Source organism: Humulus lupulus, chromosome 6, assembly GCF_963169125.1.
Source record: "Humulus lupulus chromosome 6, drHumLupu1.1, whole genome shotgun sequence".
In the NCBI taxonomy this organism is placed as follows: domain Eukaryota; kingdom Viridiplantae; phylum Streptophyta; class Magnoliopsida; order Rosales; family Cannabaceae; genus Humulus; species Humulus lupulus.
This window is the reverse complement of record NC_084798.1, coordinates 190,053,582-190,068,443: the sequence shown is the minus strand read 5'-3', so window position 1 is coordinate 190,068,443 and position 14,862 is coordinate 190,053,582. Positions and strand designations below refer to the sequence as shown.

At 36.1% G+C, this 14,862-nt stretch overlaps 2 protein-coding genes across 2 annotated transcripts; one reads left to right on the top strand and one right to left on the bottom strand.

Moving 5' to 3' along the window:
• Positions 1 to 8,346: 8,346 nt before the first annotated feature.
• LOC133782855 (uncharacterized) lies at positions 8,347 to 10,786 on the top strand. Its single transcript, XM_062222272.1, has 5 exons — positions 8,347 to 8,869; positions 9,019 to 9,867; positions 9,977 to 10,056; positions 10,161 to 10,232; positions 10,358 to 10,786. Exons 1-5 carry the CDS (start codon positions 8,360 to 8,362, stop codon positions 10,608 to 10,610), a joined length of 1,764 nt encoding a protein of 587 aa, XP_062078256.1. The 5' UTR covers positions 8,347 to 8,359; the 3' UTR covers positions 10,611 to 10,786.
• A 190-nt stretch (positions 10,787 to 10,976) lies between these two features.
• On the bottom strand, positions 10,977 to 14,435 carry LOC133782857 (uncharacterized). The gene is made up of 6 exons (XM_062222273.1): positions 14,184 to 14,435; positions 12,755 to 13,711; positions 12,379 to 12,552; positions 11,659 to 11,801; positions 11,430 to 11,540; positions 10,977 to 11,278 (listed from the first exon to the last, which is right to left on the bottom strand). The coding sequence occupies exons 1-6, from the start codon at positions 14,310 to 14,312 to the stop codon at positions 11,197 to 11,199; spliced, it is 1,596 nt and encodes a 531-aa protein (XP_062078257.1). The 5' UTR covers positions 14,313 to 14,435; the 3' UTR covers positions 10,977 to 11,196.
• Positions 14,436 to 14,862: the final 427 nt, after the last annotated feature.

The following is a 14,862-nucleotide window of genomic DNA, read 5'->3' as shown; positions in this document are numbered from 1 at the left end:
TCTCTCTCTCTCTCTCTCTCTCTCTCTCTCTCTCTCGCGAACCAACGACGCCCACCCAGACCACTTGCCAACGACCACTACAGCATCTCCAAGGCGATGGAGCGACTAGAAAGAGACAGAGACACTCGACTCGAGCTTCCCAAACTTGAATCGAAAAAGTAAAGACTTGAATCTCTCTCTCTCTCTCTCTCTCTCTCTCTCTCTCTCTCTCTCTCTCTCTCTCTCTCTCTCTCTCTCTCTCTCTCTCTCTCCTCTCTCCCTCTCTCTCGCGAAGATTAAATGCATGTTTTCATTTAGATTTTGGGGGAAGATCTTAGAATGTGTGGGGTGGGTGTCGATCTGAGTTCTGGGTGTTTTTTGTTGGGTTTTCCGATATAGGCTTGATAGGTTCCATGAGTGCTCGATGGTTGCTCGACAACAAAATAGAAACTAAAAAATCATAAGAACGATAATGCTCGATATGAGTGAGGCATTAGAACTCGAGGGTTCGATATAAGCTCAATGTTAGCTTGATAGTACTAGCTCGATAGAAATCGGTTAGGCTCGATGAGGTCTGGGATTTTCTCTTCGGGGTTGATATTTTTTGGCTCGATAGGCTCAACATATGCTCGATGCATATAGCTCGATACTGACTCGATAGAGCTCCATGGTGGCTCGATATGAGTGAGGCATTAGGACTGATGGTGGCTCGATATGAGTGAGGCATTTTGGCTCGATAGTGATCGATGATAGCTCGATAGTAATCGGTTAGGCCCGATATGAGCTCGATGGATGCTCGATGGATGCTCGATGCTCCATGATTAAGACAGATTTTGATATAGCTCGATACTTACTCGATAGAGCTCGATGGTGGCTCGATAGAGTTTTGTTGTTGCTCGATAACAGCTCGATGGCAGTGTTTACTTCAATGCTGCTATGAATTTTTTTACAATTTTTGCCCGAAATTATTTTACTTTCTGTTTTCTCACCAAAATTTTTCATGTGTCAATGCAATTGTCGAAGTTACTTGTTCCATTTTAAGATCACTTTCTTGGTCGAGTCACATATAGGGGTGGTAGGAATTTGGATGATATTAAGAAAAGGTTTGTGGAGCTCGGCCTAATAGAAAGGGCTAAGGAATCCCCTTTCAAGAAGTTCTTTGCTTCGAAGTTTCATTTCTCAGGAGTTTTGGTGCATCAGTTGATGTTGAAGAAAATAGCAAGTCAAAATGAAGATGAGGTGCATTTCTTTTTGGGCTCGAAGTCCTATAGATTTGGCATGGGAGAGTTTTCTTTGGTGACGGGATTAAATTTCAGTTATGTACCATCACAGGCATAGTTGTTTGAGCATTTGACCAGTGACTGCTTGATCAAGGAGCATTTCAATGATGTCGAGAAAGTCAAGCTCCTATAGTTGGAGAATGCTTTCAAAACTTGTACGGTGGTCGAATATGTGTACAAGCTGGGTCTTTGTTTGTTGGTTGAGGGGGTTCTAAATTCCATAGAGGACAAGTTGAATATATGGCGAGACATACTGAAGATGGTTGAGGACATAGACAACTTCTTCAGCTATCCATGGGGGAAGTTCTCTTACAAGAGGTTTCTAAATTCTTGTAAGAAGGACATGTAGCGCCAAAAGGCTAACTATGAAAAGAAGAAGGATGCAAAGGTGCAACAAGAATTGAAGTACAGTTTTTATGGTTATACCCGGGCATTATAGTATTGGGCATATGAGGTCATTCAGCAGCTTGCGACGGAGTTTGTTGGGAGCTCGGGAAATATGGTCGTGAGGATGCTTAGTTGGTCGCACCGGAAGAATATGGATTTTACTAAGTTTTCCTCTTGCTGATGTTATCAAAGAGGACTAGAAGTTATATTTGATTGACGTTAAGCAGTTATGTTTAGCTATATGTTTATCTTTTATGATTATTTAAGTTAAATCAATGTTTTATGTTGTTTGTAGTTGATCGTCCTTCAGTTGTTGAAGCCCCGACCATCAGAGGTCGATTATTATAGCTCCTTGATTCCGAGAGATGTTCCCCTGTATCCCAGGCTTGGCTAGGATCCCGAGGATTTTGATAGGGAGGAGGTATCCATGGATTTTGAGAAAGTGGTGGAGATGGTTTCTTGGGTTGCCCAAGCAGTGACGATTTTTTATGATGTTGTTCGTGAGGAATAGGAGGTTACAGGTCCCACCCCTCCCAATGCCCCTATTGCAGCCCCAGCCCATGTTCTAGCCGATATGAAAGAGTTGATGCAGCAGTTGGAGAGAGTTGAGGGTCCACAAGAGACCCTCCTGAAGGTTCAGTCAGTGATCATGGACGTAGTCAGCCAGATCCTGACATTTATTAAGAAGCGACCAAAGGACTCTAGGGCAGATTCAGACTCAGATTCAATAGATATTCCATATGAATTTGAACTTGATCCATCCACTCCTCCCACCATTGTTGTGACACCTGATGCTGCGACTCCGAGAGTCGTTATTGTCAACCCTGAGAAGGTGCATGAGGTTCAGTTTAAAAGGACAAGACGCAAGCCAGATTGGTTTGAGGACTACACTAATCCAACGAGGAAGGGACCTCACACTAATGCAGCTGCAGATACAGAATAGGCATTGGTGCTCGACCCTCTGAAGAAGCCATATGCCAAACAGTATAAGACACTTTGCAAGTGGATGCTTGGAGACATCCCCAACAAGAATATGAGGGATGTGAAGATAGGGTGTCACGATCCAGCATGGTTTCTAAAGTGGAAGACACTCCGGTCGTGGCTCGATGATGTGGTAAGTTATTTATTTAAAATGTTGACAAATTCTATCTTGTTTTTAAAACTTTAAGTTATGTTTTGACTGCATCGACAGGGGCTCGATATGAGCTCGATTGAAGGGGGGGTTGTAGGTTTTGAGGTTAAATGTGTGAACTTGCTAGATATGAGCTCGATAGGAACTCGACATTGCTCAATATGGCTCAATATGAGCTCGATGCATGCTTTTCAAACTACATTTTCAGCCATTTATGCTTATTTTTGCTAACTTTTTCTTCTGTCTTCTCCTTGTAACATATTGATTTGACACAGCACATTCCTCCTAAGCGTCGCCAATTATTCCCCAAGACTTCTTGCCAGAGTGCTGCTGTGATGAACGTGATGTCCTCACAAGTGATATCTGCCAGATATGATCAGTACAAGAACAGCACTAACAAAAAAAGGTACATTTGGGATGCTGACGTCATGTCCATGGTGACCAGCCTCGAGCAACAGTTTCTAGCATCTTAGTCAAGAGCTAAGGATGTATATTGGTGCCAGAACTATCAGCAGTCTCATTGGCTTGCCATTGAGGCTTCTATTTCTAGTTGGACATTCACCATTTATGATTCAGACATCTTGGTGATTAGTGACGCACAGATGGAGAAAATTATGAAGCCATGGTGCATGTTGTTTCTTTCTCTGTTGCTGAAGAGTAAATTGTTCAAGGATAGCTTGATGTTGAAGATTCATGCATCAGGAAAGAAGCCACGTCAGTTCATATGGCACCGCCTACAGCGACACAAGCTCACTCAATCCAAGAGAAGGTAAATAACATCATCTTTATATTATATCAGTTTCTAAGGAAATTTATAGTACTGTACCTTTAATGTTTATATATTTTTTATGGTGGAGATTGCGGTGTGTATGCTATCAAGCATATTGAGGATCTCATTTCTAGCCTTTCATTGGACACCATTTGCGATGAAAATATAGAGTTTTTCAGGAACAAGTGGACTACAGACTTGTGGTATCAGAATGTATAGACTTGTGGTATCAAATACTTGTATGTTTTGTTTTTTATTGGACATATTTTACAAGAGCAATTATAATAGGCTCTTCATTTTTATTATGACTTTATATACACAAGTTCTTTACATGTTTTGTTTGTGTTTTGAGATTTTTTGTGATAACTATAGAAATATAATTATTGTAAAGGTATTATCGAGCTATATCGATATGTTATCGAGTTGTAATCAAGCAACATACATATTCAACATTAAATTTTTTTAATAGGCTATTATCGAGCAACCATCAAGTTGCAATCGAGCAGCCATCGAGCTAAGTCGGGTTTAAATTCATTTTAATAAGATATTATCGAGAAACCATTGAGCTCATATCGAGAAAACAGTCAGGTTTAAAATTCATTTTAACAAGTCTATCAATGTAGTATCCAAGGTTGCCTTTCTCTTAGACCTCTTTATTTGTGTGACCGTAGGTTGTCTTACTTTTATAGAATAGATTTAGCTTAAGTTGTGGTGATAGAATAAGGTTTAATTTTTTTAGTAGTTACGATTAGTATAGTATAGTATAGGTTTATGATATTAGTAGCCTTGTTTGTGGAAAAGGGGGTGATTGCATAAGAATAAATTAATTATGATATTATTAAAAAGTGTTATGGATCGAGCCTACATAAAGCCCAAAAGCCCAATAAGATTTTGGGCTTAGTAAATTCGAAATCATCCTAGGGAATTAGAGTTTGTTATTTTATGGTTGGTTAAGATATTTGTGGATTAGGTTGTTATTTAGATAATTAAATAGATTTTTCGTAACTTTAGGGTACTGTAACTTCCGACTTATTTTTGACCTAGTTATATTATGAATTTCGAAAAATAGTATCTCTAGAAAGTTGTAGATAATTGAATTAGCTTTCTAACGGTATAAAGATAGTCTAAATTAAAATCTTACAGCTCCAATTATGTTGATTTTACTACAGATGAGTTTAGAGTTACGAGATTTAGGAAGTTAGAGGTTGAGATATTTTTTTTATGTTAGAATATTCCTCAATTATTTAATAAAAATATTAATAAGATATTGTTTACAGAAGTTAGGATTCTATTCTATTTAAATTTAAATTTGGGTTATAGTTCGAATGAAATTAAGTATTTTTAAATAAAAGAAAGATCTAGAAACTCTAGAACCTTCAAGAACCACTAAGAGCATGACACTTGTCATAATCATATTTATCTAAGGATTTAAGTTTAAATAAAAGAAAGATCTAGAAACTCTAGAACCTTCTAGAACCATTAAGAGCATGACACTTGTCATAATCATGTTTATTTAAGGATTTAAGTATTTTTTTTTAATAGGATAGTTTCACTCCTCAAACTCTATAAATAGGACCTAGTGCTCAGCCATTTTCTTCATTCTTCAAGTACTTGATCAGAGCCTCCAATGTGCTAGTGTTAGTATAGAGAGATACACTTGGCTTTGGGATAAAAGCATTATCATTCTAAGCTTTCTAAACACTTGGGAAGTGAGATATAGTGTGATTTCGGTGTTGAGGTTTAGATCAATCTATAAGATCAACCAAGGTATTCTTATTCCTTAAGTTCAGTTCTTTAGTTTCTTTTATTCAGATCCTAATTCTTGTTTGTGATTCATGATTAGGTATTTAAGTTCTTGAAACTTAAGGTCCTTCTTAGTAAGTTTCTTCTTGATGGTTTAGTTTCTTCTTGATGGTTTAGTTTTCATATTCATCTCTATTCTTAGAGATTCTCACCTTTTTCTACTGTTGGTTTATAGGAGTTTTCTAATCTCGTTCTTGTTCTCAAATATCCTGATTTTTTGTAAGGAAAATAGGATAGATTTTATGTGCTTATATGTTATGTTTATGTTACGACATGTTATGCTATGATATGTATATGTATGATATGTTTTAGTTCTTGGGTATATGATTTGTTTAGATAACAAGCATATAACTTGTTCAGATAACAAGTCCCAAGAATATTTTCCTTGGGCATATGATTTGTTCAGATAACAAGCCCCATAAATTTATATGATTTTTTTAGATAACAAGTCTCGTAAATTTATGGGCATATGATTTGCCTAGCTAGCAAGCCCCAAGAAGAATGATGGCCATTGTAGTCATATATGATATATGTTTTTATAGTCATATGTTTTATAGTGTATGTTCATATTATAGTCTTATGATTTATGATGTATGTTTTTAGTAGATTTTTCTTGCTAGGCATTAGGCTCACTCCTTTATTAACACTGGGACCAGGAGTGGAATATGGATCTGAAGTGACAATCTTCTTAATAGGAGTGACACACAAGGCAATCCTTTATTTCGTTGTTACTCCTAAGAATGCAAGGACACCAAGATCACTTTCAACATGAATAGGTGTAAACGGTCGATCTCTGCATGTGTAAGGAACCTCCAATTTCAACCCATACACATCTATTTATCAACACGAAGTTCCTTGTGCAATATGTTAAGAAGTTACAAGTATGTTACGTCATTCTCCATCGGTATCACCGTGCATTGAGTCTCCTTGAAAATCCACTTCCTCCCTTCTATTTCCCAAACACCATTGTAAGATACAAAATGTAAACAATGGAACATGTGATGAAGAAAAGCCAATAAATTGTTAAAAAAAATTGTAATTTTTTTTTCAGGTTTTAAAAAGAAATCTATCGAGTTGTAATCGAACTTACATCGAGCTCCTATCGAGCTTCTATCGAACTTACATCGAGCAACAAGTTTTTAAACTGAACATAACCCTAACCCTAACCAAACATTTTATCGAGCCCCTATCGAGCACCATATATCGAACCACAATCGAGCAGCATCGAGATCTTAACAGAACCTACATCATATTCCTATTGTTGAGTCCCTATTGAGCTCCCATCGAGCATGTATCGAGAAACTACTAAACCAAATAGTCTAGGGTCCAATCGAACCCCTATTGAGTTACCATCGAGAAATAAATGCTAAACCTATCGGGCTATCATTGAGCCACTATCGAGCAGCATCGAGTTCACAACTTAACAGTCTTCTACATATCATCGAGCCCCTGTCAAGCTGTTATTGAGCAAAAATGTTGCAGAAAACCCAAAAAAAATACAAATTGCGAAATCTCTCTAACAAACCCAAAAAACACACCAATTTAGGCTCAGATCTGTTCGAAATAGCCAAAAAAAGTAAACAAACAATACCCAATACAAAAAATGAACAATCTTCTTACCCGTAATTTTTCTCCTCCAAAATCCCTCAAAATGGATGTTGCATTTGATATTGTGATCTTTACAGAGACAATAGAGATGGCTAACAACGATTTTGGCACTCACCGTGGGTTTTGGTAAGTGTTTTGTGTGTGTGTGTGTGTGTGAGAGAGAGAGAGAGAAAAGAGAGAGGAAGAGAGGGTTTTGGTGTACTTGATATAATAGGAGGGGTATTTTTGGTAGATGAGGAATGTTTAGTATCAAAATGAAAGAGTGAATAGTGGTAGTATTTTTTAGTAATAGTAGAGACTATTGAGCATAAATAACAAAACTTCCCTTTATATAATTAATTGCATGTATTGATTTAGGTTAAAAAGAAAAGGTCATTCTAGGAGTTTTGATAGATTTTGTCACCATTTGTGGCTGTGGAAACATCACTTTCTCCCACTAAATTGGTTCTCTACCCATGAATTGGTCCTTGAATTGAACTTTATTACACTAGTGTAATGTCTATTAAAATTTAAAGCTAGTTGAACATCTATTAGCCTCCATTTTCATTTGGATAATACTATTAAAATTCAAGGTTTGAAATCGACAATCCATTATTTGGATATCATAACTATTTAGGTAACAATTAAAATTGAAAAAGTTGTATTAGTTTTAATTAAATTGCCAACTAAACTAAGGTGGGGTTCAGTAAACTTTTAAAAAATAGTTTTTATTTATTTGATTTGAAAAACTGGAAACCAAATCAAGTAAACTGTTTTTTATTTATATTTTACCGAATATTTATGCTTAAAATCATTTACCGAACGTATTTTTAAGTTTTGTTTTTACTTTTTTATTTATATAAGCATACAATTATTGATTTCAAAGTTACCAAACAACCTCTAAATTAATAAAAAAAAAAGTTTTAAGTTTCATATAATTTGTTTCAAATATTCTAATCAAAGTCTTGCAAAAAGTCACCTTTTTTGTTGTCATTAGTTGGAGGACACCACCTTGAGGATCTTAATTTTTTTTCAAGAATTATGTTAAGAAAATAAAAATAAATAAAATGAAAAAGTATTTGTCATTAGATTGATGATTGTATCAATATGTACTCTTTGATATTTTGTCCACTACCTAAAAACAAGCCTCTATAATATGACATCTCTATTTGTGTACCCCACAAGAGAATAAATGGGCCCATACTTGCAAAATGGTTATCTTTCCTTTTTTTTTTTTTAAATAATTAATATAAAAATAAAAACAAAGGAAAGGAAAGGATGCTTAAATTGATAATGACAAGATAAACCAAAACGACATCGTTTCATTTTAGCACCACTAAATAAGCATTCATAGACTCAATGGTACAACGGCTAGTTTTTTTAGGTGACCGTTTTAGACACCCTAAAGCTAAAATTCAAAATATGAAAAGAAAACTCCTGTCCATGAAGCTCATCACCATAGACGAAGAAAGCGAAAAAAAGCTCACTCCGATTCAAACACAAAACACCCAGAAAAGTTCAACGAAAAGATCTGGGATCTCAGAAAAAATTCAATCTTTTTCAACTAAAATTAGCAACTCGTCAAACTCAGAATCAAAGAGATCAAAAATGGTCTACTCTTACACACCCACATACTACTCTTCTCTCCACGATTCCATCACCTCCTTATGCAAGACCATTCTTCCTTTCAACTTCAAGAAGCGGCGGTTGCTGGCGGCCGAGCAGAAGCTGTCAAAGCTGCAATCTGATAATCTCAAATGGCAGCAGGATTCTTTCCACCAAATACTCAACTTGATGGGGCTTCACAAAGAAGGGATTTTGGCTGAAACTGAGGTTTCTGCCTTTCGATCCCATTTGCTCGATACCCTTATAGCTTCTCCGGCTGAACAAGAGCAATCAGTGATTTTAAGAGATAAATTGCTGTTTTTGCAGGTAAATCTCAGATGGGTTTTCTTTTATTGAACCAAAAGAAGTGGTAGTAGAAATAAGTACATCCACAAATTTTCTTATAGTTTAGTTCTTTATGAGGGTTAGAGTTCTGCTCAAATCTGAATCTTTTGTGTGTTTTCTTTCTTTTTAAGGAGCTCTTGTATGCAAAATGTATATCTTCAGAGGAGTACCACTCGTCAAAGAGACCATTACTGCAAAGATTGGCAGTGCAAGGAGCTGAAATTGATGCCAAAGATGTAATTGCTGGAGCCACACCAAGAGATCCCAAAGAGCATGGTACAGAAGAGGAATGGTCAGTCATTGACTTAAAGGATGAAAACTGTTTGCTTAACAAAGAGAACTCGAATTCGAAGAGCAAATCAAAGCAAAGCTCAGCAAAGAAGCAGATCAAAGGAGCAGCCTCAGTTTTGGGCTTTGTTTCTTCTTACAAACCAGGGAGACACAGAGAAGAGAAGAGCATATTCGATTTGGAGGAATCAAAACTCTCTGCCTCTGCCTGTTCGAATCATGAATTGGGAAATTTTGGAGAAAACCCGCTTTGGGATAGCCATTTAAAGAGTAACGAAAATGAGACAAGCACAATTCTCATGCCCGGAAGCCTCCCGTCTGAGCCGGTGAGGGAGACTGTTTGCACAGATAAGGCTAAGAAGAGGAAACCATTTAAGTCTCTGTTTCAGAAAGAACAGAGAGAGGGACATGGCGGTGGAAGCAGCGGAGGTGGTGGTGATCATGGCCATCCTAATAACAGTGAAACAGCAACAAAATCAGCGAAAAAGCATTGGGGTTTTGATGGATTCAAGAAATGGAATAAAAATGATTCAGAGGATGAGACAGCTCCACTCCCTCTTAATGAAAGATCAGATTCTGAGGGATACTCAAACCATTTAGTAGCCAGTCCCATTGGAGAAGGGCCAGACACCAAGCTAATTAAAAAGAAGCTACATAAGGATGGTTCACCATCTGATTTCTTCATTGACAAGGTATCTAAGCCTTGGTTTAACTTATCTTTATTGTTTGTTTATGAATTTGTGGACTTTGTATATTGAAGATTGAGTTGAAACTGAATTTGGGTAATGTTTGAATTTGAAGGTTTTAGGGGATAAGATCAAGAAGGAGCTCTCCAGAATTCAAACTGAGCTTTCAACTACAAATCCTAATCTCAAATTCTCGTATGCTTTCTCGATCACCTTATCTGTTTGTGCTATTTTTCTTTCCTTGTTCTCTATTCTAGAAATAATGAAAAAATTCTTTTGGTTCTTGTGCTTTTGTTTAGGAATGATCAAATTGAAGCAATTTCTACCAAGCTTCCAGTAGACAAGGCTGAGCTCAAGAACTTTTTCCCCAAGTAAAGCAGATTCTATACTTTCTCCCAAATAAATTGTCTATGTTTTTTATTCCATCTTCTTCTATGAATTGTGGAAACTGTATTGAGTGATTGACTAAATTGGTCATTGTTTTTGCCATGTTAAGGTCATGGTGTGATAGATATGGAGATGTCGTTTTGGATGTGGTGAAGAAAGAGTTCAAAGACCATGTTGGGGAGATGGAAAACATGAGAAGTGCAGCAAGAGAGAAACACGGCAACAACTCAAAACGATGGACCACTTTCGATGACGACGATGAGAACTGTCACCCCAATCTCTTCGCTAATGGAAATAAGATGAGTGCAGAGTCAGCTTTTCTTCATAACCAGAATCCATTTTGGTCACCAAGGCACGGTTAGAAACCAGACTTTAGATGAAAAGGGAACAACTCTATATTTGTATTTGCTTTTAATATTTTGGAAGAACGATTCTGTTCTTCAATGTATACAGACACATTATTTGTGTTTGATTTGTAATTGAGCTGTTATATAATATGAATCAAAATATTTGTCCTTTTCTCCAAAACAATCAATAATGCTTTGGACAAAGTTTTCCTTGTGGGGGTTTAACAGTAACATAACAATAATGCATTACTTTATTTATTGAAAAAGAAAAACTAAAAAGGTGAACATCTTCTCCAAAAGCCCCACTTTTGAATTTTTTTTATAATAAATTATTCAAATTTGAGAGTGGCCTTTTTGTTTGAAATAAAAGAAGAAAAAATGTTGAAAAGGTAGAACGTATGGATCCAGCAAATGCCATCATTTCTAAAGTTCACTACAAAAAGCAGAGCAAAACCGCATCATGGTGAAAAGATGCTGTATATCAATTTCAGACACAGAAAGAATATTTCATGAGAAACATTACAACATTTTTTTTAAAAGAAAAAACCTTATCATTTATTTACAAAGACGAAATCTTTACATTAATATATACAGTTTTATGTTAGACAGAAGGTATCTCCGAGTTAGAGACAGAACACCCTGTGGGACCTTCACGAACATCACCTCGACAGAGTGGACATACTCTGGAAAAAAAACAAAACCAAGAAAGGTTCAAAAACAAATATAATAATGGTTAAGAAAGCTAAAAAAACACATGACATTTCGGCATAAAATCATATAGGGGGGATGAAAGAAGCAAGCAAGTTGTTGATAGAAAATTATAGATGACAGTACCCATGAATCTCTTTTAGCCACTTATCCACACATGACATGTGGTATTCATGGTGGCATGGAAGAACTCTAACTTTGTCCCCTTCTTCATACTCGGCAAGGCAAATATAACACCTGTTGATATTTTAAACTTAGCATTGTCAAATCATACAAAGTTGTGATTGAGATTGCTCGTGAGATACACTGTTTGAATTCATATTTCGGTACATAAATTGGATTAGGAGAAACTTACTCTGAAACTTCATCCCCGCCCTTGGCCTTGTCATTCTTTGAGTGGATTCTAAGGGGAAAGGAATCAACAACTGATTCTGGGGCAGGACTTGAGACCATAGATAGGGAAAGTGAGACGGGTTGCCGGTGAATTTCATCCAAAACCTGAAAGCCAAGATTATGACGAGATTTTAAGAGAGCAAGTTGTGGAGTTCCATGTATGCAAGATATCTTAACTATCTTATTTGTCATGGTGAATAAATAATAAAGGAACTGTATAACAAGCTGTGAAAGTATAGTTGAAAGGACACAATTACTTAATCAAAAGCAGAAAAGAACACAATAGTTATAAAAGATTAGACAATTAATAGCCATAGAGATTTTACCACAAAAGCAAAATCTTCACGAAATACTTGAGATTTACCATGCATGATACAGTACAAAATAAAGAAGATGGAGGAATAAAAGTTACGTGACACAAATTTAAAAGAAAGAACTTTTGGATAGTAAGGATTAGACAAGTTGTAGCCCATAGGCCTCCATAAAGAATACTAAGACTTGACGTCTCTTTGAAGAAAATCCATCCCAAAGGTTAAAATTCTAAACGCTTTTACCTTCAAAGTTATTCTAAAATAGCCATTTTCTATGACCATATCCATGAACAAGCAATTAGAAGAGAGCAAGATATATGGAACTCAAAATTTACATATAAACAGAGCAGCATGAATCAGAAGGTACATACCTCAAATAAAGCTTCAGCCAGCATGACAATTCTAGATATACTTGCACGAGTAGTAGATTCTTCATTCATCAATAAAGACTCACATGGGCATGAACCATCAGGATGGAGTCCTGATGGGCAAAAAGTATTTCGTCGACCATTGTCATCCAGACCACCGCGTAGTCTTTCCAATGCCTGCAAGCAATTAGGCAGAAGCATTTCGTAATATATTACAAAATATTAATACAAATTATCACAAAAAAAAAAAAATTTGGCAGCCAGCACACCAAGATGGAATACAGGTGTAAAACATAAATGGGTGTTATCAAGTGAAAGAGCAGATTGGAGTGGAATCGGAAAAGCTATCTTCAAAATGTTTTAAAAGAGTTGTTTTCACCTCAGATCTTGAGTACCGCTGACGTTCACTTGAGTATGGAATCCTACCACCCAGGTATCCAGAATCAGTTCCATTCCCATCATCAAAAAAGTCACCACTGAAACCAAGTAGCCACCTGTCATGAGAACCTAGGTCCTCACTATCATCCATGGAAAATAGAATGGTTGGAGAATCAATATGCCTTCTGGAACTGCGTCTGGAAAATGCATCCCAGAATAGTCTTCTACTATTCCTTCTGGCTTCACGGTTACTTGTATTAGGACTGCTATTAGACAGCATATTGGAAGAAATACTCACGACATCCACTTGAAGCAAACCGCTATCAGTTCGGGCCCTTTCCCTGTTTGAGACAAGGAATCCTAAACCTGAACCTACATCTTGAAGGGGTTCATTTCCAAATGAGTGAAAAGTTGCTGGTGGAGAGGAAAGTCGAACAGAACTAGAACTAACTTCACCCTCATGATTCTCAACAGGAAAAACATCAAAACGTGAACTGCCACCACCCTGAGAAGATGAACTGCTTGCACGCATAACCTCAGAATTGGTCCTAGATTCACCATTATGCAGTGAGCTATCAATTCCATTGACTGAATTTGCGTTAGCCGAAACATTCACAGAGAGTGTGTCTGAAGATTGTTGTTCTTTAAACAAAGTACTAGATGTAGTAGTACTATCCCTAGAAGAATCATCATGACTACAATCATCACTCACCTGACGAGGAGAAATTAGCTCCTTACAATCAGACAAGTATGTAGAACCATGGTTATTAGTTCCAAATCTTCTCAAGCCATCTTCAGAAGAGCGATCAGCCATGGCTGCAGTTTCAGTACTTGGACTAGTTAACCCTGTTCCTGCTCTGACAGAAAACGAAGATTCAACCCTGGAGTTGTGAACTCCATGGATTTGTGAACAACGTTCTGAAGATTTAACTAGACACTCAGCTGGATGATCTTCCATCTACAGGAAAAATTATCTCAGCACTTCAGGAACTAGAGGAGCTTAAAACTCATGTAACAATAATTAAAACAACACACTCATTCAAAAAAAAAAAAAAAATCTGAAATCCAAAAATCTCAAAAATGGGTCTTGCTGAATAAAAAAAATATGAAAAAAAAACCCCAAAAACTTAAGCATACTACCAGAAAGGTCTCATGCATCATTTTTTGAAATCCCGAATAAACGTTTTTTTTATAAAATAAAATAAAATTCGGTGTTACTCTAAATCATAAATTCAAGCTGAGAAATAAATAAATAAATAAAAATTATATTGAAAACTGCTGTCTTGATTGAAGACCCAAATAACTGAAAAGCCATAAGAGTACGAATTGAAGAGGAATAAACAAAAGGCAGAAAACATGAGAAATGGTTACATTGAATTAGGACAAATAAAAGCAAAATATTTAGTAGAGGAAAGAAGAGAGTAGAGTACCTCATACGTAGCGCGAGAAGACGAGCCACCGCAAATTAACGAAGAGAGTCTGGACCTGGAGCGGTTGGATGAACCATTGACTCGGGAACGAGATGGACGCGATCCCAATCGACTGCTGCTCGAACCCATTTTAGAGAGAGAGAGAGAGAGAGAGAGAGAGAGAATCGCTTACTTAGAGAGATTCAGTGAGAGAAAAGGAAGAGGAAGATGATAACTGAGAAAAAGAACTAAGGAAGCATGATACCACAATCCCCAACTCAAAAACTCTCTTTTTTTTTTCTTTTTTTTTTAATATGATATAATAAAATAAATAAATTCAAAACTGTTACAGTCATTCATAAATAATAATAATAATAATAATAATAATAATAATAACATTTTGTTAGATTTTGTTTGCTTGTAAAAAATTGAATGCACAACTAATGTAATAGATTTTTAATTCATTAATAACCGTTGCATGAATCAAATTATTAATATGACATTTTATAAAATAACTAGAAGAATATTAGACATTATTGATTTTCAACACTAATTTGATATAATATATTATCATCGATGCAATTTAATTTAGTATTATATTCTACATGTTTTAATTTAAAATAAAATATATGGGACTACATACTAAAATTTGTCAATTAACATATTTTGGTATAGAACACAATGTTCTAATCTAGTTCTT